The 24,099-nt window shown below is 46.6% G+C and overlaps 1 protein-coding gene and 1 non-coding gene across 2 annotated transcripts in view; both read right to left on the bottom strand.

Moving 5' to 3' along the window:
- Nucleotides 1-24,099, bottom strand: part of LOC149349147 (cubilin-like) — a 704,018-nt gene that overhangs the window by 342,175 nt on the left and 337,744 nt on the right. Inside the window, exon 4 of the mRNA XM_089575415.1 lies at nucleotides 6,773-6,963. Within this exon, the coding sequence (XP_089431541.1) occupies nucleotides 6,773-6,963 (191 nt within the window). The remainder of the gene's footprint in view (nucleotides 1-6,772; nucleotides 6,964-24,099) is intronic.
- TRNAA-CGC (transfer RNA alanine (anticodon CGC)) lies at nucleotides 14,352-14,423 on the bottom strand. Its single transcript has one exon. It is a non-coding gene; the product is annotated as a tRNA-Ala (tRNA).

Here is a 24,099-nt window from a genome sequence, read left to right as displayed (position 1 = left end):
ATATTAAATTATAGGTTAACTGATTCTGTGCATTAACGTCACGTTCCAATCAAGAATATTGCATTACTGCATCTTATATAACATTTTTATATAGAGCCACCGCGGTGGCTCAGTGGTTATGGTGCTCGGCTGCTGAGCCGAAAGAGGCGGGTTCGATTCCGGCCGCGGCGGTTGAATTTCTTTGGAGGAGAAATTCTAGAGGCCCGTGTACTGTGCGATGTCAGTGCACGTTAAAGAACCTCAGGTGGTCGAAATTTCCGGAGCCCTCCACTACGGCGTCTCTCATAGCCTTACTCGCTTTGGGACGTTAAACCGCATAAACCAAACCAAACCATTTTTATAGCCTTATTCTATTGTGCGGTGCAATCTAAGATCGCCGAGCTCTTATGACTGCGTATCTACTAAAGTGACACCAAGCTTCTTTTAAGGCTCTCTACTTGCCATTTTAATGGCAACGAGACTTTGTTTGACGTTTTTGTATGTTTGTTTGACGTATGTGTTTATTAAGGAACTGTTTTACGCATACAAATGCGATCCTTGCATAGTCAAGGTTTTCGTTTGTAGCTGTTTTTACCCCTAACGTTTCGCAGGTTTAATACAATGCATTTTCTGCACCCGATACATTTACCCACTTTCGCCCACGATACTCGCACATCTTGCAAGTTTATGCTGTCACCGTCAATAAATGTTTGTGTTTTGGAATTTTGATTTTTAATTATTATTCAGCACTTACTCCAAATGAACATCATCCACACGAGTATCAATGCTAGTGATGCGTTCTTGCTTTTAGTATTTGCAGACAAAACATTTGAGGAAAAAGTTGTCTATCCACCACCTTTAAATATAGTTTGAGGCAGCAGGGATATCTTTGACATTCTAAACATTAGTCAGTCACAGCACAAAAACTTCCGTGTGAGTTATGGAATAAAGCTAGCAGCTTTTTGAACATTTCTGAACTCTTAATGGAATTGCGTCTTTTTATCAAGCTGGTAACAACAAAAATTTCAAAATATTTTATCAGTTTGGACTCAGCAAATAAATTTTCATATTCATTATACTTTTATCTGAAATCGTGCTTTCAAATTTTGTATTAATTTATCTTAAATTTGGGATACCGTATGCTAGTGCTCACAAAAAATTTGATATGGCTATCGTTGATGGGGGACATACGGTTAAATTCGCTTAAGAAGGAGTGACACGACTGATGCCTACAGCCTCCCTTACAAAGCAGGCAGCCGTAGTGCAAGGTGTGCAGAATACAAATTCATCAAAATACAAAATCACCAAAACAAGAAAAAATGTTCACAATGCCAAATTTTCACATAAAAAATATAAAGATTAAATGTTCACAGCAGGAATAGAAAAAAATCCCAATAGTTTTCTTGTAAGGAAGCCAAATTCTCGCGTAGTCTTCGCACAGAACAGCCTGTGTGACATATTCTCTGTAGATCAATTAGCCCAGGCAGTAACCACTTCTCACCGTTCCGTGTAATCATGGACGTATGAATGCGTGTTCTTATTGAGATCAGATAATTCATGAAGAAGCTTGAATTTTTTTTTTACTTCCCGCTTAGGGAAGGGCGAGACTTAGCTTATAATTATAAAGATTAAACACACGCATCACATTTACTTAAAAAATTGCTATGATGTACGGGAATTATTTAGTATACTAAATAAGGTTCGAACAAACTTTATTCGAATATCAGTATCTTTCGAGATTTGTACATGTCATTGTGCCCCACGCCAACCGACAATAATATAATGAAGAAAAAAAGAGAGTGTTGTCAGCAAGAAGATTTATTTCCAAAGGTAATAAAGTTCTGTGTCGTGCCGTCATAGCAAGAACGCGAGATAACTTGCCTAAATTTAGCCGATTCGGCGTATGTATCCGAAACTATAATTTGTGTAAACGTGATTCCAACCATTTTAACACTGCCGACTATTTATGTCTTCTTTAAGATCTTAAAGAAGTTTCTTAAAGAAGTCTGATGACACTACTGTTTATTTGCTTAGATTTCGGTATAAAAAAGATGACTTTTCTTTTCTTTTATTTATTTGCAGACTATTTACTGTTGACGATTAGTGAAGAGTTTTTAGAGCAGCGTTGCCTTTATTCTGAAGACTCTCAGGTTCTGGTGATTCAAAAATATACCTGCATCATCAGCGTACATTATGTGTTTCGCATCTCTACAGATGTGAACTAAGTCATATACTATGTACGCAATAAAAAGGAATGGGCCAAGAATACTACCGCGAGGAACACCCGCAATGATGTGTTTCAAGCCTGAGCAGGAAATTTTCTATTGCGACATATCAAGGCAGAATTTCATGCTGAAAACAAATAGGAGTCAGGAAAAAAACACAGAAAAGGGATAATTAGCGGTCCAAAAATGCAAGTTCTTTCACCGAACAGATGGTTCACTCACACATCCCCCTGTCTTGGCAATATGGTACGCCTCCACAATCTCTTACTTCCACAAGCTCACTGAAGGTGATTTCAGCGTTATCTACTTCCAGAATTTGTCTAATATCCTACTGCAGTGAGTCATGTGAAACTGTCCAAACCTGCCTGTGTTGGAAACACATGTTGGAAACAAGTGTTCTGGTGCTTTTCGTTCGCAATTAAGTTGTCTTTTCTTCACAGAAAAACTATTGGAAGGAGGCCACTAGACAATATGATATTACCCCAGCACTGGCATTCGTAGATTTGGCATTCGTCATACACAGATCCAGGAGTGTTTTTCTGTCGGTCGTAATCCGAGGAGGCACAAGGATTAAATTTGCATAACCATTTGACACTAAAACAGTCAACATGGCATTTTGTGGCGAAGAAATGGCCAACATACGAAAATGGAATTCACCTCGCAAGCACCAACTAATTAGGAGTTTCTCAAGTTAGTGGCAATATTTTTTTTCATAAAATGGAAATTACCTAGAAAGATTTCCGCTTCGCGGCCTATAGCGAACAGAAAATGTATAATCATTCACGCGAGCTGTTATAATTTCGAAATCATCAGAGCAGATACAAAGTTCTCAACTCGCAACTCAAATGCTCTCTTAGCAACAGCATAACACCACTCCTGGACGGTTTGTTCGGTTGAAAAAATACGATTGATGCGATGCAAACTTGAGCTGGCTGCGGTGCTCTCTGCACCAAGTTCCACTGAGCATTACAGCATCAAATAAAAATGAAAATCATGGATAAAATCATTGATATTTGTTTCCTTGCTGCAGAGCAAGCCAACATTAAGGCGAAGGGACTTCAATGAATCTGCGTGGTGACTTGCGACGAAGGTATTCAACACGTGCGGAAGAAAGAGGGTGTAGCTAGTCATTTTTGAGCCACAAAAGATTAGTCTAAGTACGGTCAACAGCTGAGCAAGCTTGGGCTCGCATGTTTGACCTGTGACGCACTATAACCACAGAGTCATCGTCGGCTTTGCGCAGGCGCAGCAGGATTTTCCATTCTTGTGCCACGCGCATTTCTACACATTTATCATAGCCCAATCCTTAGCCTCTCGGAGCAGTTGCCGGCTGTGAGGGGCAATGTTTACTTGAATGAACAGGTTGGACTGCTTTTCTTTCAATTTGTGCAGGTTTTCCTGCCATTCGTCTCTGGCAGATTGCCTGATGAACCGAACAATTATACCTTGAATTTTTTTCAGGTTTGCAGGGCAGCCGAGGAATGGCAGCAACGTCTGTCGAAGCAAGTGCAGCAACGCCAATCGAATTGACAACATAATTTATTATTCAAGATAATCTTCCGCGGAAGCCACGATGCCATGACATTCTACATTTAGCCTCCGGTTTGTCCATTCTGGCGGCTCATTTAAGCCGTCTTCTGGTCTTTTTGTTGCATTGTCAGCTGCGTGGGTGTTCCGTCCAAGCTGTTGCAGACTTTTCCTCATTTCTTTCGCGTCTTTTTCTTGTGCTGCTATCAGCGTCAGCATCTCATCATACTTATACCACAAGAGCTCTGTTGAGCAGTCGATATTCAGCATAGTTTCCTTGAGCGGCTATCCTCCTACAGCTTTCGACTTATACCATCCAGAATAGACCTTATATCAGATAGTTCGTTAGCTGCCGGCCTCCCTACCGCTCTTTCAGCGTTTTTTTTTATCAGCATTATTGCACATAGAACGAGCCCGTTTTTGCTTAGCTGATTGAGATTTTTTGACTGTTTTTTTCGATATGCTGGCACATGTTCCTGTGCCAAAAAAGTGTTTACACTCGCGTCGCATGACACAGACACTTCATCTGAGCTAGTGGCTTTGTTTATGGGGTTTAACGTCCCAAAGCGACACAGGCTATTAGGGACACCGTAGTGGAGCGCTCCGGAAATTTCGACCACCTGAGGTTCCTTAACATGCAGTGACATCGCGCAGTACACGGGCCTCTAGCATTTCGTCTCCATCGAAATCTAACCACTGCGGCCGGAATCGAAAACGCGTCTTTCGGGCTAGCAGTCAAGCACCATAACCACTGAGTCACCGAGACGCCTCATTTGATATAACAGCCTCACTACATGTAGGACATCTGTTGTGCTTGTAGAAAGGAAAGCAGCGCGAAGGACGGAGACAAGGAACAGGGACACCGGGCTGTGTTCCTGTTCTGTGTCTCCGTCCTTTGCGCTGCCTTTCTTTCTACAATCATGTACCGTCTCGCCCAGCTCTACTGCATCTGCTATACGTTGGCATGGGTGCTGGAAGTGGACAGCCCAGAATAAAATAAATTCACGTAGCAACAGAAAAGGCAGACACTCTGAGCAAAAGCGCAAGCATCAGGGCATGGAATAACCTGCGCAGGCCGGCAAGAAGGAACAGATGTGCCCGTTGGGCTACCGCCGCTGCCAAAGAGCCGCCGTCCTAAGGATCGGTGACTTTATAACAAAGAGTGGTAGTGGCACCAAGTGGTGGAAATTGTTCATGCTGTCAGCTGGAGACCGCAGCACGGCCGAGAGGTCGCCATGTCCAGGTGACACGCAGCGCGATGCAGCAAATCAGGAATGCAGCGCTAGCCGAAGAATCTGCTCAGATTGGTGAGAATGAAGAGATGTACCCCCTGTGCTACCGCTGCCGGCAAAAATCAGCTGTCCTACGGTTCGATGGATTTATAGTCTAAAACAAAGATTTTTGTGGCACCCAGTAGGGGAAATCGTCGATGGCGTCAATGGGAGATAGCAGCACGGCCCAGAAATCACCACATGCAGGCGACACACGACGCGACGCAGCACAATAGATGGAGGTTCTGCTGCACGCAGGCTGCCGCCAGGAATGCACCGGCGGCCGAAGAATTTGCGCAGACAGGCGAGAATCAACAGATGTGTCCGTTGTTCTAAAGCTGCTCATGATTGATAGCTTTATAGCTCATGATTGATAGCTTTATAGTGTAAACCAAAGATTGTTGTGGCACCAAGGGGTGGAAATCGTCGAAGCCATTAGGTGGCGAAAGCAGCGCGGGCGAGGAAATGCAACTTGCAGGTGACACGCGGTGCGATGCAGCCCAATAGATCCCAAATACAGCGATTGCCGATGAATCTGCTCAGCTAGGTGAAAATGAACAGATGTGGCTGTTGTTCTAGCGCTGCTGCCAAAGACCCACTGTCTTCAGGATCGGTGGCTTTATTCATCATCATCATCATCATTTATTTACCCTTAAGGGCCCTTGGCTTAGGGCATTACATAAGGGGGGGGGGAAAGGTCGTTTCATAAACAGTGGTCAGTAAAATCAACAAGAAATACAAAGTACAGGATACATGGTCAACATTAACATTATCAAAATATTAACATGAGAAAGACACAGCAGCTCAAGAACAACTTGAGATAAGAAAAAAAAACAAAAAAAAACACATGCACACACTCAAAAACACGACAAAATAACTCAGCCCTTGAAATGTGGTGATAATAACTGTCTGAATTTAATGGGTTCTGTTTCATTGTGTAGACCGAAAATTGTTGTGGGACAATTGGTGAAAATCATCGGAGCCGTTAGCTGGCGAAATCAGCACGGCCGAGGAATCGCCGCTTACAGGTGGGCGCGATGCTCCACAATAGATCAGGAACGCAGCGCTTGCCGAGCAATCTGCGCGGGTAGGCGAGAATACGCAGATGTGCCCGTTCTAGCACTGCTGACGAAGACCCGCTGCCCTCAGGGTCGGTGGCTTCATAGCGTAGACGCGAGATGATCATGGGACCAAGTGTCCACCAATCATCGGAGCCGTTAGCTGGCGAAAGCAACATGGTCGAGGAATCGCAACTTGCAAATAAGAGATAACCTTCACTATGAGCTGCACCTTCATCTCTCGTATCCACACGACGTAAATCGAAAACGGCTTTCTTCGCGTTACTTCCAATTCCGAGCAAAAAGCTTGTTTTTAAACTTTGTCCTGCACCATCACAGAGCAGTTAAGAATGCCAAGGGAAACCAGTGGGCTGTGTTTTTGACAATAAGTAGCAGAACACTACGAGCTCTCTGAAGAGAGATGTACGGATACATTTACTCCTATATCTTACGATATATGAAAAAGATGCATGTATAAACTTCCCGTTCGTTTGTTCACAGTTTCTAGACATGAGAGCTTCATTGTGCGAATTTAGTGTAATTTCTCGTTATCTTTCAGAAGAAGTAATGTAGCGTGTTGATAACTCATGTTCCGCACAGCGTCTATGTATTTGTCATGGCCGAATAAGTACTGTCTGCGCCCTCACCCACGCAAAACCGGTGCATTGTGCAGAGTAAAGCCTGCGAAGAAAAAAAGCCATGGGTATCTCACTTTTATGTACATGTGGCGGCACTTTGGCGGCTCGCCGGGAAGGTCAAAGTAGTCGAAAGTGAACTGGTAGCTGTTGCCCCGCGCACTGCGGAAGCACCAGCGCCTGCGGCGGATCAGCGTGTTGCGCTTGTCCTCGGGGACCTCGAGCAGGCCTTCGCTGGACGTGAACATCCGCACGCAGGGGGGCAGCACTGCGACGACGACAGCATGTCACTCACCCACTGCTGCCTTTGAAAAAACTCCGCCGATCAATCTCTGCTCCCGTGGAGCTTGCTTGCAAAAATTTCGGATGCAGAGACATCAAACATGCGCAATGCATTATAGTTTACGAAGTCAAAAAGCGCTACTCTAAATACATTCATCGGGTATAACCAATTCGGAGCTCTTGGTAACGAGTTGCACAAACCAACTGTTTTCATCCTGACGTCCACCGTGGGCAGTTCGGCTTTTTCATCATTCATATTGAGTGATATCTTAAAGTAATAACAACGTCCCACTCGGTTGATCTACGGAAACATCCGTGATCACATCACACATGGCATAGCTATCTCCAAAAGCGAAAGAAGCTTGATCGTGTCCTTACATGAAATAATTTGGCAGAAGAGCTGGGTCTTACGCTCTCAAGATGTAAGAATAATTTTATTCCTTGCTGTCTTGCTCGCATTGCATGCTTTGTTCTAGCGTTAAGCTTGCCGTTTGCTTCTTGTTTATTTTGTTCTGGGGGAGGCGGGGTTAATGTCCCAAAGCGGCTCAGGCTACGAGGGATGCCGTAGTCAAGGGCTCCGGAAATTTCGACCACCTGGGGTTCTTTAACGTGCACCGACATCGCTCAGTGCACGCGCCTAGAATTTCGCTTCCACCGAAATTCGAGCGCCGCGGCCGGGATTGCACACTTCTTGTTTATTCGACAAACCCATGCACTACCAACTATTAGTGAAAGCTCAAGCTGCTTATAAAACAACGATAAAGAAAGCTCAGCGTGTCCCCCCATTTTAAGTGGTCTTCGCCGAGCTTGATCCTCATCCTGCTACAGTCAAGCTGTGAGAAATCGCTTCATCCTCCGTTACGCAAGATCGCTGACAGATCATGCTCCAACAGCCGCCTATGGGCTGTCCCCAAGCCTATTTTTTTCCACAACGGCACGATGGATTGTGGGTGTCGCATATGTAGCTTGCATATAACAGCCGCAGAAAAATACATTAGGTTGGGCTGACATAAAAAGAAATAAAAAATAATAAGCCTCTGCCTGCACCAAACAGTCAAAAAGTATACGAGCGCGCAGCTTCTTGATCTGTAAAACTTTACTGCCGGCTACCTCCGTTGCCCCTCAGATGCATTTCTCGCGGCAGACTCTGTCTCAAAGATGCCTGGAAGCTTCGTGACCAGTACAAAGCGAACTCTGGAGATAGGCAGGCAGGATGCTCTAGACTCTAAGGTGTTTTTCGTTCTTTCCGGAAGAAAAATTGCTGTTAGTCCCCGGAAACGAAGCTTGGCAAGCGGAAATACCAACGCCGGGACGAGGCGGATGAACGACATTTTCAGTCCGCGCTGTTGAGCTCTGCTGCGCTATCAGTCACCAACTTTCATATCTGCTGCTTATTAAATGCTGGCATCTTGGAATCGAAACCCGCAAGGGTAGGAAACAAATAAAAATAATTAGGTCAGGTTGCTTATGAACAACAGCACCATTGCTATCCGTGCACAGGCGAAGACTGCTGCTTCAAGAAAGGCTTAATGGCATCAGAGGGGATGGACAGGTGACCGCTGCAACACGACGCTTTTCGAAACGTGTAAAAGGGTGAGATGAGCACGTGCCAATTCATTTCCCTTCGTTGCTCTAAGGTTGGGCACAGAAGCGGTGCTCCACAGTGGTCGTCGGGCGCCATCCACTCGGCGCCGCAGCGAGTACCGATGCGGTCGTAAAAAAGACACCGCTTTCCCGCGGATTGCTCTGAAACGCCGTCGAAGGGCAGCTAGTGACGTTTGGCACGATCACGACAACCTCGGCTGCGAAGCACTGTGCCTCAATGGACACACGACTCAATCATAATTTTTGCGCTAAGAAGGCCGTTACAATCTCGTCTTCTGGCTTAGCGAAGCCTGCTGCGGCATTTCATGACAATAAAACCGCCGCACATTGCGTGAATAATTGCCGTACGTGCTATAAACATTGACTCGGCATACCTATTCCATACTACATTAGTATATAACACACTCATTATGAAGGCTGAACCAGTTGAAGCCGTGGTCTAGGGGGAAGCCGAAGACGACGTTCATAACAATGGCGTTTTCATATTCTCCGAAGAAATGGGCAAATCTGCTTTAGGCCGAGGAACTTTTCCGGCGTCAGCCGCTATTATTACACCACTGTTCTGCCCCGTCTGCCTGCTTGTGAACTAGTTTTGAACACACTTTTTTTGCATGCTGACTTTCCTGGCCGTCCATATGGTGCCCAAGACTTGAGAAATACGTTACGGGGTGCCATAAGTCTAAGTGAAATCAGTTCCATCGGACCGTATGAGTTAACATGCAAGACAGCGTTAGCGAAAGCTCAGTTCGTGAGCTCCGGAGAGCTACAGATGAAAAACGTCATTATCTGATTATTGATCCAGAATCGAAGGCTGTCAACCTGAAGCTTCTTTTGCTGCCAGAACAACTAGAGGATTAAGGCGAAAGCCTTTCTTGGCTCATGCATTGGCCAATTTGCATAATAAGTTTTAATTGATAGTTGCGCTTCGTCAAGTCTTGTCTCATGTTGTAATAATGAGAGCAGTTGTACAACATCTTGGATCATGAATGGCGTGAACGGAAGTTGTAGACAGAGGCTGTCCGCAAAAGTGTCCCCTTGAACTGTCTATCATAAAAAAAAATGGAACCAGGACCACCGGTGTGCGAGGCGGGGACGCTGCCACTCCACCCCGGCGGTTAATTTTTAAACACGGTATTTATTACAGTAAAGCAGTGCTCTATGTACATGAACAATGTACAATCGCAAATCCACGCAATGCATAATACGACCCACATAAACCACCAAGCGCATTCTCCGCCAAGACACTTCGACGTTTGAATCTGATTAAAGGCGCGTCTAGTGAATGCACATTTCTTAAACACGTATAATCGAGGTACGTACTAATGCCTACATGAATAATTGTGTTAATGTTAATCACAGATGTCGCAATCAAGCGAGTACCAAATTTCCTCCGTCTCCGGTAAATTTCCTCCGTGCTTGACGTGCAGTCGTAGCACTATCATGCGGCACCCTTTGAAAAACCCCCCTCGCAATGTACGGCGCTGGCATAGCAGATGGCGCAGGTGGCGGACCGCGCACAGCTTTCGTATTTCCGAAAGTAAGGGGTCTTAAGTGCACCTCATAAATTTTTTGCATTCGTGACTGCTTTCGAGCGTGCGGAAAAGTTACGTCCGTCACAGTGGAGCAGTGGAGAGTTTCGGAAATGAAGGGGATGCGCACTTTGAACAGAGACGTTACATTATCTCTTGCTGATTGCGTCGCTTTCAACGAAATTCCTCATCTTTTGACAGTTTGTGGTCTGTAGGGCGTGGTTTTAGTTCCAGAAAGGCCGCTCTTGTGTCTTCATTGCCATAATATTGGACATATACGCCGTCACAACTCCACTCCTCAGTGCGATGAGTGTTGCCTGATTGTCTGGCGCTTTCCAAACATCGGTTCTGCGGCGTCCTAGGCACTGTGGAGAATTGGGCTGGAGAGGTTGAGCTCCTGTAGCGGCGGCGGTACGTGCCTCGTAACGTGGGTTCGGCTGGGACGAGAGAAACGACGTGTGACGGCGGCGTAGCTGAGACTAGGGTGCTATGATTGCACAGGCCCGGGGAAAGGTAGTGGTGTACTCGTACCTAAAGCTTGTTGCACCTCCTCACGAACAACGTCAGCAAGTGTGGCAACCTGAGGCTGTACCTCAACCGGAAAGAGCTCCGCCAGTTCTCGCACGATGGATCAAATAATCTCACGTAGAGATTTTGCCGAATTCATCGTGGCTCTCTCCGCAGGGGCCGTGAGCATCGACGTTGTTGTGAAGTTATGCTGTCCGGCCCTCATGTCAAGAGACTTTTCGATGGAGCTCGTCTCCTTTACAAAGTCATCTACAGTCCCTGGAGAACTTCGAACCAGATCGGCGAACCGCTCCTCCTTAACCCCTTTCATCAGGAAGCTCACCTTCCTCTCCTCCTACATACTTGGGTCCGCACGTCGGAAGGGTCCTCGACATACACCGTCACACTCTTGTTAGGGAGTTGATACCGGGCCTTCAGAAGCAGGTCAGCCTTCTCTTTGCGTAACATGCTGCCCTTGAAGACTTGGAGGAACCCGGTTTTAAACGTATCCCACGTTCGAAGGCCAGATTCATTGTTTATAAACTAGGTCCTCGCGTAGTCTTCAAGGGCAAAATAATCACGACGCATCTTGAAGCCAGCGCCCCAACCATTGTAGATGGCCACCTGGTCGTACTGGTCCAGCAAGTCTTCTACGTCCTCATGTGGTTGACTGTGGAAATGGCGTGGCTCTCGTCGCTGGTGGTGGCGCAGGACTCGCGGGAGTGTAGCTGGAGAATTCATTGTGACAGCACTGGCCCTTCGTGATGGATTAGAAGCAGGGAGCCGTCCAAATTCGGGAGGTAAGCCTTGCAATCGGCGATTGCCATGGTAGACTGGCGTGTCTACCTTGGGTATTTGTCCGGGGCTTAGGCTGCGACTTGAAGGGGGCGTACGGTATATTAACTACGGACCCAGCACCTCCACCAGATATCACGTTAGTGTCAAGCGCCCGAGGGTCAACAGCGGTGTAGCAGGACATGCGCTTCCACAACACTTTCACAACGCACACTTCTCTTCTTGACTGGCGCTTCCGTTTGCACGAGCACTGGCGTCCGTATGTTGTAACTTTCGGCTACATGGCGAATAGTGGAACTTCATCATCCTTATGCTTCCAAAAATCGGGTGAAACCAGCAGTTTTCTTTCAAGATATTGCAAATCTTCTAGACTGTGATCGATATCTGGTATTCATGGATGACTAAGTGCGTGTGCGACCAACGCAACCGTACAGGGCCTAACGAAAACGCCGATAGGAGCCCTGATATTTCATCACCTATCAATTCATTCCGGATTGTCGTCCACATTCACATATATTTCAGTAGCGTGGCTTTTTGGGCTTGTTGGTACACAGTTCCAATACACTGTAGCGCAGCAAAAGACGAGGACAAAAGAGACGAGAGACGAACACCACGAGCGCTAACTTCCAGCAAATTTTATTCTCCTGAAGCATCACATTTATACGCCAGAAAACAGTAATCACATGTGCGAACATTATCAATTCCTAAGAAAAACGAGCTCTTTATCTGAGAGGAGAATGGAAGGTGCGCTTACACACGAGCATCCTGAGCTATTTATCTTTTCGGCTTCAGTGATTTCGCGCGTTACCTTTTCTCTGCTTTTTCCTATTACCAGACTTTTATCAAAGAAAGGCTTACAGGTTTTTGACTTGCATGCGAGAATGTGATCAACCAGCGATCCGCCTTGGCCGTTTCTGACGTTGCCAGCGTGTTCCATTAGGCGCTCGTTCAGGCACTCGGCCAGACGGGGAGATGTCTGAACGAGCGCCTAATGGAACACGCTCGCAACGTCAGAAACGGCCAAGGCGGATCGCTAGTTGATCACATTCTTGCATGCAAGTCAAAAACCTGTAAGCCTTTCTTTGCTAAAAGTCTGGTAATAGGAAAAAGGAGAGAAAAGGTAACGCGGAAAATCATTGAAGCCGAAAAGATAAATAGGTCAGGATGCTCGTGTGTAAGCACACCTTCCATTCTCCTCTGAGATAAAGAGCTCGTTTTTCTTAGGAATCGATACTGTTCGCTCATGTGATTACTGTTTTCTGGCGTATAAATGTGATGCTTCAGGAGAATAAAATTTGTTAAAAGTTAGCGCTCGTGGTGTTCGTCTCTCGTCTCTTTTGTCCTCGTCTTTTGCAGCGCTACAGTGTATCCCATATATTGCCACGAATATTTATACCGTGTGTTCATTCTTCAAACTTTACGCTTCATTTAATGATGCAAGACGCGGCCAGATTTATCTCGATTTCTCGCATCCAGGCAGAGACGGTTCTATGTTGTTCCAGACGGTTGTAGCAGCCTTGCAGGCCGTATCGCGAAAGTTTTCTGTCAGCTTTAAAAAGAGCACGGCCGAGATCGGCGGACAGTCTATTCAACGGCCGCCGAGCACGCTTGCTGTTACGCCGACGCCGAGTCATTGAGTTCTTTGTGGGTGCAAGTCAGCCTAATAAAGAGTTCCGCTGTCTTTCTGCCCTCCGGACTGCCGCCATCGCTACGGGACAATATTTATAGGGGCCTTACATTCACGTCTAGGCCGCCGTGGGGCTCGGCTACTGACCCGGAAGACATGGGTTCGATCCCGGCCGTGGCGACTGCGTTTCGAGAGAGGCGAAATACTAGAGGCCCGTGTACTGTGCGATGTCAGTGCAGGTTAAAGAACCTCATGTGATCGAAATTATCCGCAGGCCTTCACTACGGAGTCACTCACAGTCTAAGTCGCTTCGAGGCGCTCAACCCCTCGGAATAAAGATTCACGTCTAGATTGCATTTACGTTTTCTTAAAAGGGGAATTTCGTGCGATGTTATGCCTGTTTATTTCTCTGATCCTGCCATGGGCATTTCGCGGATTGTAGGATGTGCCCATCCAAACTGTGTACCGCAGTGGGCACTATGAAAGCTTAAGCAGCGAGGAAGACTTAACTAGGAAGACCTAAGCAGCGAGAAAGGACAGATTTGGAATTTCGCTTGCACATGAGAGTCCCATTATTTTCACCATCTCCCTATTGACGTCGGCTTCACATGTCTTACCTTAAATATGGTTAAGCAAACAAGAGAGGGGGGATGAGGGGCTCGTTATAAATACATGTATGAGAGAAGCCAACAGCCACAAAAACCAAGGGACACGAGGGATTTTTAATTTATTTATTTATTTTGTGCTGTTGTTCGATTAAGAATACTACTGAATATGTTACCGCTTAAAGCTAATTGATTAGAAAAGCAGAAGAAAAAACAACCACATGGCGTCGGTGGGATCCGAACCCACGACCTCCGAATTACGCGTCCGGTGCTCTACCGCTGAGCTACGGCTGTCAATTCTTCTGCTTTCGGGGGTATTTATGTTTCAAATAACCTAACCTTTAGAGTGTTCACCAGCGCCACCCATGCTCTTAAGCGGCGGACGTAGCACGTCCTGAGTTACCGCTGATGTGACGTAGAACGTCATCGAACGGCGAGAGTGGAAGCTGTGTGAGAACACTCTTATGCTTCCTATGGCGTCAAGGCTGCCAGAACCGAGGCCCTCGCTAAGCAATTAAGCAAACAAGAGAGGGGGATGAGGGGCTCGTTATAAATATGAGAGAAGCCAACAGCCACAAAAACCAAGGGACACGAGGGATTTTTAATTAATTTATTTATTTTGTGCTGTTGTTCGATTAAGAATATTACTGAATATGTTACCGCTTAAAGCTAATTGGTTAGAAAAGCAGAAGAAAAAACAACCAAGTGCCGCCGGTGGGATCCGAACTCACGACCTCCGAATTGCGCGTCCGGTGCTCTACCGCTGAGCTACGGCGACGGCTATTAATTCTTCTGCATTTGGGGGTATTTATGTTTACAAATAACCTAACCTTTAGAGTTTTCACCAGCACCACCCACGCTCTTAAAATTACTCGTATCCCTTGGTTTGTGTGGCTGTTGGCTTCTGTCATATTTATAACGAGCCCCTCATCCCCCCTCTCTTGTTTGCTTAGTTGCTTAGCGAGGGCCTCGGTTCTGGCAGCCTTGACGCCGTAGGAAGCATAAGAGGTTCTCACACAGCTTCCACTCTCGCCGTTCAACGACGTTCTACGTCACATCAGCGGTAACTCAGGACGTGCTACGTCCGCCTCTTAAGAGCGTGGGTGGCGCTGGCGAACACTCTAAAGGCTGGGTTATTTGTAAACATAAACACCCCCGAAAGCAGAATTGACAGCCGTCGCCGTAGCTCAGCGGTAGAGCACCGGACGCGTAATTCGGAGGTCGTGGGTTCGGATCCAACCGGCGGCATGTGGTTGTTTTTTCTTCTGCTTTTCTAATCAATTAGCTTTAAGCGGTAACATATTCAATAATATTCTTAATCGAACAACAGCACAAAATAAATAAATTAATTAAAAATCCCTCGTGTCCCTTGGTTTCTGTGCCTTTTGGCTTCTTAAATATGGTTGATAGAAACAGTTGCTTCACAGCCATTATAAATTGCACAAACCTGAATGCGAGGCTATGTAGGCTTGTACACAGAATAAACTGCATGCAGGAGGTTCGGGGTTCGACCTCCAGTGCTGCCGGGTACCCACCGGTGATACAATGGGTTCAAGGTTCCCCTGGCCTGGTGTTCGCCTTATTCAGGGTGAGTGCTTGGGAAATGGGTCCTCGACCCCACCTTGAGTACACGAAAATACCGTATGCCATGGCGCTCTGTGGCCGCAAGTTGTCTATGATTATAGCGCGCGGGTTGTCTACGATTACGCCCCTTTCTGAGGATGAGGGCGCGGCAATGACTATTCCTTCAACCTTGGGTAATTGAAAGATCCAACTGATGAATTGCCACTTTGGAAAACCGCGGGACCTGACCGTCGTTGAGGAGAATTTTACAAAACATTTAAAAACATGCTTTCCGCGCTCCTACTGCAAATTTTTTACACTATCATTGATGTTACATTTTTACCACCACCAATTACCAAAATTCATAGTGTCTTAATGCGAAAAACTGATGATAAGAAAAAATCCACGATTTTAGGTGGCTATATCACGCTTTCTAATGTTGATGACGATTTTCACTTAAGTACTCTCAAATCGGCTACACCTTTCAATGCCTACATTGAATGTACCTCATCAGACATGTACCTTGAGGGACGGTCAAAACAGTCTGATCTACGTGCTGCGCGTACAGTGCTGCTGTATTGCAGTAACACTCATGAACACCTAGCGCTTCCGCGAATTGATCTGCAAAGACGTTCGATTGAGTGGGCCATTAATTCCTTTCTGTTTCTTTTTATATCACGTCAATCTTGGTTCTATTCTTTCTACTTGCATATGCTTTTCTGACAAAAACTGTTCCGCGCACTGGATTGTAAATGGCTCTCTCCCAACCAGCCTACATTCAGTCCTCTGTAAAACAAGGTTGCTCTCTGTCCTCGCTTCTGTTCGCACTATACTTGGAGCCACTTAGCACAAGTAATATAAACAGTAGAGGCGCCAGTGGTTTTTGTATTATGGGCCAAGAACAGAAAGTATGAGCTTATGCCGACTACCACGAGTTTTTCGGCGCTGCTAAAGCAAGCATCGATAAGATTATTTTCTTAAAGGAGCACTTTAAGTCAAGTTCAGCAACTCGGATCGTTCTAAGAGTTGCGGTCGCTGTTTAGGACGTGCGGTACGACACCTGCTGAACACGATGCTATGCAGTGTACACGTAGGCCGCCCAAGTGTACTGGCGTTCCATTGAGTGCAGTGCATGATATAATGAATGCTGGTGCAACAAGGACACTAACAAGAAAGGGACACCACATGCGCACATGCTTGTTAGTGTCTTTGTTGCCCCAGCGTTCATTTCATCATGCACCTACTCGCCCCTCAGGCCGTTATTCTGAAGCACAGTGCACATTACTGGGAAGAGCGCGTGCCAACTCTTCAGCGCTACGCTGACTTTTGTGCCCCATGGTCTCTCAATTTTGGCAAGGCGACCGCATGCAATCTGTTTGTCGCCACTAAAATTTTCTATGTAGTGCAAACTGTTCATTGCACAAGACTTTATATGCAGCATTTCCATAGAGTTTTCGCCACCTTTATGTGGTATTTGCCTTTTGAAGATATGAGGTGGAATAACCTTTTCCATCCTGTAAGCGCTGGTCGCCTGTATGTGCGACAAACAGTTTCACGGTTCATGTTTTTCGCACCCAATAGTGGGGGCCTTCTTTTCTTGCAGGACAATTTAGTTCATGTTTTACCGAGCCTCAATGTGCCTTCTAATGTTTCTGATACCCCCTGTTTGTGGGGTTTAGTGCATGAAGTCTATTTGGCTGTTCGCTTCCTACTTGTTCGTTTCTCCCCTGACTTCCTGTTTTCATTGTCGAGGAAACGGTTTTGCAAGGATTTAATTTGTACACTCTTCCCTCCGCGTATTTCCCTCTGTGTATTTTGATTTATTGGGACAAAGTACTAGAAGAGTACGAACTCGCAAAACTCCCCTCTCGTTGCGTACAAGGACATCTTTCTATAGGCTAGACAGCGAGAAACTGCCCGCTAAAGCATGGCTAGAGAAAACAAGGCATTCTTTGTGTGCACAGTTAATTGCTGCATTTAAGTTGCAAGAACGATTGGGCCTTATTTTTACACTCGTGAAAGGCAAAATTTTTGCGGGATGTCTAGCAACGGACAGGCTTCAATCTGACACCGCATTATGTGCGAATCTCACTGCAAAGCCATTTGTTGATGAGTCCTTTTGCATGCTCTTTCGAATTGGTCTACACACCTCTGGAAAACATGCATGATGGACCGACATTGTGAATCTGTTGTTCTATAAAAGACCACTTCAGTAGAATTGTTGTTCTTCTAAAGGAAGTGTATGCCCCGAAGGAGATCAACCGGAGGGGCACTGACGCTTAGCACTCTGCTCTTTTTCTCCTAGTGTTGCGTTGCTTAGGTGTCACATATTATGCTTCGTGTTGATTTGCCACTGTTTTCCTCTTGACCTGTACATAGTTTATGGGCATAGAACATTGCATCTTTTTGATCACTGCAACAATCAGAGGACCACGGGGCTCTTCCCGACCCTTTTCTTCGTAGCTCGAACTTCTTTCAGCTCCTCTCGCCTCTTCTTTCGCAGCTTAAAATTCTTTCAATCGATGCGAGAAGGGGAGAGGGCCTCCATCGCGTACATTGAGATGCATGCCCCTTTTTGATTTTTGGCGTCGAGAGGCGCTTCGCGTGCGCATACGCTAGGATGCCTCGATGGGAGGCGAGCGGAAATCTAGGCATTCCAGTGTGCGTCCCAGTGCACGCGTAGTCCGCAGCATATCAGCGATGAAAGCGTAGGCCCTCCCTGTCCGAGCTACATAAAGTGCGCCGGAGCAAGGTGAATGGCGTTGGTCGTAATGACGTCGTCTGCATCATCGGCGCGACGCGAGATTGTATGCTGCGCGTACGCAAGAGCGGTGAGGTGGAGGCCAATTGGGGAGCCACTCTATAATTCTTTCCATCCTCAATGGCCACGTGAGTTGCTTTCATTACGTGATGTGCACACCGATGGTTTGTATCCCGCGGTGCCGTCCATCAGAACAGCCATTTTCTCTTCCCTTGGCGGAGACAGCGTCCGGCCATGCCGGAGGTCCGACTGTTCTGTGCCACCTCGAAATATGAGTGCGAACAAGGCCGAGAGAATACTTTTTTTTTCTCTAATTGACGTCATTATGAACCCCCCTGGGATACGCTACGCCTTTGCGGCAGTGCATTTTTCTGCTTACATCTACTGTCCACGACGAGATAGTCTGCGAAGTTTTTTTTCGTGTGTTTCGAATTTGGACTAATTAACACCCTTACTTCTACTACTAGGTTATTTGCTGACGACTTTGTTATGCACAGTCAGATTACCAACTCCCGTACGTGACAAAATCGCGACTTGGTGTGAAAAGCGGCAAATGCAAATTAACGCTCCTAAAGCGAAAACTAACATTTACCACCAATTCTAAGTCACAAAATCATTGTTACTCCATGAATAGCGTGCCCATTGAAAGCGTTCCTGCGCGCAAATAGCTAGCTTCGTGTTCATCTTTCCTCTGACTTAACATGCAACAACCATATAGATGCAGTTCTTAATAAATCATCTAAAGCAGTTGGTTTTATCAGGCGTCACCACAACGAAGCTAACTCTGCCACTGAACTTTTAGCACACACAACTCTCGTCCGTTAAAGAAATGGAACGTGCGTCTCTAATGTCAGATATGCCCGTTAAATAGCTTACTCCTTAAATACGTGCCACGTTTAAAAATGTCTGATTGCATTTGCTAGGGCCAAGAAACAAAAATTCAAGCTCCGTTGAGACAAGATGACAACTGGTGAAATCACATATATTTACTGGCTGCAACAAGTTAAATAGCGCAATTAAAACAGGGGACAGAGAAACAGACACGCTAGCGTGTGTCCCGTCTGTTTCTTTGTTTCTGTGCGCAGTTTTACTCGCGCTGTTCAACTTGTCGCAGCCAGTGCCCCATCACCAAATAGACCAACTTTCTTGTTTAATTACATATATTTATGACCGAACTCAGCAGCAAGCGAACTCAGGGGCACGATACTGCAGCCGGAATGGGGCACTCAACCTTCCTGCTTTTTCAGGTGCCACTACTGTGTAGTGTATTCGCCTGGCCACCTGAAGTCCGACCTACCCGACACACTTTCTTCGAGGAGCATACTTTGTGCTCGGTCAGGCCATAATACACTTGGTCAAGCCTGGCCTGCAACGGAACATTCACCTGGCAACACCGGCATTCAACGTCAGCAGCCGCTATCAGCATACTCGGCACGGCATATACGAGGTCTGTTAGAAAAGTATCCGACTATTTTTTTTTTGCGAACACCTGATGGATATGAAACAAGCGCGCTTGCACCAGCCGACGTTGAACCTTCGTGCGCATGTACGAATATTTTCCGGCCTGCCGATAGCGTCAGCCGCTGGGACGCAGCGTTTGAGTGAGGTAGTGCGCAGTGCTCTCGTCGGTTTTTTGTTACAAGGAAAATGGCGGAGCGACAGGAGCAGCGCTACTGCATCAAATTTTGCCAGAAACCGGATGATAACCGAGTGGAAACTGTTCGGAATGTTCAGAGCGGCTTTCGGTGAAGGTGCTATGAGCAGCACACAAATTAAACAGTGGTTCAATTGATTTAAAGGTGGCCGCACATCGGCGGAGACCGAGCCACGCTCCAGTCGGCCATCAACATGCCGAAATGACCAGGTCATTGCCGAAGTGAACGCTGTGGTGATGCCGGACCATCGTGTAATTATCCAAGAAACTGTGGAAGAGGTGGACATCAGCAATTTTCCTGCACATTTCATTATTCCCGAATATTTGGCCATGGAGAGAGTTGCGGCGAAATTCGTGCCGAAACTGCTCACGGCGGAGCAAAAGCAGCTGCGTGTTGAAGTTTCGCAGGACATGCTAGATTCCACTAACAGTGACCCCGACTTCATAAACACCATAATCACTGGTGACGAGTCTTGAGTGTACGGGTACGACCCGGAAACCAAATCCCAGTCGTCACAGTGGAAGCATTTCATTTCACCGAGACAAAAGAAGGCCCGTCAAGTGCGCACCAATGTAAAAGTGATGCTGACAGCTTTCTTTGACTCCCTCTGTGTGGCACACCACGAGTACGCACCCTACAGAGTCAAACAATGACCAAAGAGTACTATAGGGGCATCCTCCGTCACCTCCGTGGTGCTGTGCGGCGCAAGAGACCGGAGTTGAGGTCAACAGGAAATTGGCGCATCCATCACGACAATGCTCCTGCACATTCCTCGCACTTGATTCAGACTTTTTTGGTGAAAAACCAGACTACTGTAGTTCAACAGACTCCTAAATCTCGTGATATGGCCCCCTGCGACTTCTGGCTGTTTCCCAAAGTCAAGATGACATTGAAAGGAGCGCGATTTCAGACAAGAGAGGACATTATGGCTGCAACGACAGCTGAGCTAAACTCCATTCCGAAAGAGGCCTTTTCGGAATACTTCCAACAATGGCAGCACCACTGGGAGAAGTGTGTGGAGTCCCAAGGAGACTACTTTGAAGATGATTAGGTTTCCAGCGCTCCAGTTAGGCCAGTTTTTTTTTCTTCGGCCAAAGGTCGGATACTTTTCTAACAGACCTCGTAAACGCCCACCTGCCCCGGCCTTGACTGGGCACGATACTGCTGCCGGAATGGGGCACTCAACCTTCCTGCTTTTTCAGGTGCCACTACTGTGTAGTGTATTCGCCTGGCCACCTGAAGTCCGACCTACCCGACACACTTTCTTCGAGGAGCATACTTTGTGCTCGGTCAGGCCATGCTACACTTGGTCAAGCCTGGCCTGCAACGGAACATTCACCTGGCAACACCGGCATTCAACGTCAGCAGCCGCTATCAGCATACTCGGCGCGGCATATAAACGCCCACCTGCCCCGGCCTTGACTGGGCACGATACTGCTGCCGGAATGGGGCACTCAACCTTCCTGCTTTTTCAGGTGCCACTACTGTGTAGTGTATTCGCCTGGCCACCTGAAGTCCGACCTACCCGACACACTTTCTTCGAGGAGCATACTTTGTGCTCGGTCAGGCCAGGCTACACTTGGTGAAGCCTGGCCTGCAACGGAACATTCACCTGGCAATACCGGCATTCAACGTCAGCAGCCGCTATCAGCATACTCGGCGCGGCATATAAACGCCCACCTGCACCGGCCTTGACTGGGCACGATACTGCTGCCGGAATGGGGCACTCAACCTTCCTGCTTTTTCAGGTGCCACTACTGTGTAGTGTATTCGCCTGGCCACCTGAAGTCCGACCTACCCGACACACTTTCTTCGAGGAGCATACTTTGTGCTCGGTCAGGCCAGGCTACACTTGGTGAAGCCTGGCCTGCAACGGAACATTCACCTGGCAACACCGGCATTCAACGTCAGCAGCCGCTATCAGCATACTCGGCGCGGCATATAAACGCCCACCTGCCCCGGCCTTGACTGGGCACGATACTGCTGCCGGAATGGGGCACTCAACCTTCCTGCTTTTTCAGGTGCCACTACTGTGTAGTGTATTCGCCTGGCCACCTGAAGTCCGACCTACCCGACACACTTTCTTCGAGGAGCATACTTTGTGCTCGGTCAGGCCAGGCTACACTTGGTGAAGCCTGGCCTGCAACGGAACATTCACCTGGCAATACCGGCATTCAACGTCAGCAGCCGCTATCAGCATACTCGGCGCGGCATATAAACGCCCACCTGCACCGGCCTTGACTGGGCACGATACTGCTGCCGGAATGGGGCACTCAACCTTCCTGCTTTTTCAGGTTAGTTACTTGAGCCATTGTACCTGTATTAAGAGCAGTGATTACTGTTTTGTAGCGGTGTCGTGCCCAGTAAACTGTGTGATATGACTAGACGATACCTGCTGTTGTTGTCGCAAATTCGCGCTTCCTTGCTTGATTTTTTACTGCTTCTGTCTGGTGATATCGAAGTGAAGCCGGGTCCTGATACTCTTGATATTATTCTTGACGCAGTGAAATGACTCGAAGCAGGGCAAGGTGAAATATCAGGCGAGCTGAGAAGTGTTAAAGATAAACAAATATCCACTGACATTGAAATCAAACGTCTAATGGAGAGGGTTTCTGCCCTTGAAACCGCTATTGCTTCTCCCAGTAGTTCCTCAGCCAGTGCTTCTAATAATGGCATGTCCGATATTACAAAAGAGCTGCAGTCCATTCATTCAAGATGTGATAACGCTGATAATAGATCTAGGCGTTCCAACTTGTTATTTTTCGGTATCGAGGACGACCCTGAAGACTGGCCAAAGTCCGAAGAAAAATTAATAGACTTTTGCTCTGAGCACCTGGAAATTCCAATCACCCCATCGAAATTTGAACGCACCCACCGTTTAGGAAAGTTTGCTTCTGAAAAGCAACGACCAATTATCGCAAAATTCGCTCATTTTAAGGATAAGCAAACGGTCTTAGCTGCTGCTCGCAAACTAAAAGACACTGGATTTTCTATCAGCGAGGATTTTTCTGCTGCCACCCGCATGGCACGAAAAAAGTTGATACAGTTCGCCAAAGCAAATGACAATAAGTTCAGGTTGTCTGTTGACAAAATGCGAATGGGTGACAGGACCTACAGATACGACAGGGAAACCGATTCCGTTATCTCTTGCAGCTAGCTAGCTCGGAAATCAGGTCTTCATACGCATACAGGCGCTGCAAGAAGCGTATCGGGGTCGAGTTTATCAGTAACATTCGCTAATGTTCGTAGCTTGCTTCCGAAGTGCGATCAGATCTGTTCTTTCATCGATGACAACAACACTGACATTATCATGCTTACTGAAACCTGGCTACGCCCTGATATAAACAGCAGTGAAGTTTTCCCTGACAGAAATACTTTCTGTATATATCGGCATGACCGCTCAGAAAGAAAGGGCGGAGGCGTGTTGATTGCCATCTAGAAAAACATCAGGTCATTCGTAGTCGAAACACATTCTCCCCTTGAAATTGTCTGGACAGCCTTCGTCTCGTCATCGACAAAGATTCTTATTGGTGTCTGCTAACGACCCCGCGATCAGAGTCACGGCTTTGTTGAGAAGTTACACCTTAGCATTGATGCCGCTATACTGAAATATCCATGCGATCACCTATACCTTTTCGGTGACTTCAACCTTCCAGATATTGATTGGTCTAATTTATCAACCGCTAGCAGCACATCCCAAGATTTTCTAAATTTGACTTTGGACCTTAACCTGTCTCAAATTGTTAACCATCCAACACGTGGCTCAAATCCTCTAGACCTAATTTTTAGTACCATTCCTGATTCCATAGGCGATATTACATATTTTGATGATTTCAGTGATCACAAGTTGATGAAATTACCAATCAGAATCAGTCATAGGCACTCCGGTCGTGAAACTAAAAAGATACGGGACTACAATAAGGCCAACTACTCTCGGATTAACACTGATCTTGACACTTTCTTTCGGTTCACATTTCTGCCACACTTTTCTTCTAGAACGGTGCATCAAAACTGGGCCCTTTTTAGGGAAAATATCTGTGAGTTGGTTGACTTGCACGTCCCATTAGTCCATGTGAGCAATGATAAGTGTAATCCTTGGTTTAACAAGTCCCTTAGAAGGTTTAGAAATAAAAAGAAACGATTATATAAGAAGGCATTGCTGACTAGCAATCAGAATGATTGGACGACTCACAAGGTCTGTGTCAAATCATACTGTGCTGCCATACGGGACGCGAAGGATAAATTCTTTTCTTATGATCTCCTCGCGTTGTTAAAATCCGCGCCTAAAAAGTTATGGCAGTTGATTGCGCCGCAGCAAAATAGTAATCACATTTCTCTGTGTACAGACGCACATGTTCCTGTTCCTGATAATGGTATCCCCTCTGAGTTCAACAACTTCTTTTCATCCGTCTTCACTAAGGAAGATCATTCCAGCCTACCATTTGTCCCCGAATGTGACTGGCCGTATATGGAAC

The sequence above is a fragment of the Amblyomma mixtum genome, chromosome 3 (genome assembly GCF_055824585.1).
Source record: "Amblyomma mixtum isolate Tamu chromosome 3, ASM5582458v1, whole genome shotgun sequence".
Lineage (NCBI taxonomy): Eukaryota > Metazoa > Arthropoda > Arachnida > Ixodida > Ixodidae > Amblyomma > Amblyomma mixtum.
The sequence above is the reverse complement of the archived record's forward strand: the minus strand, read 5'-3'. Positions and strand labels throughout refer to the sequence as shown.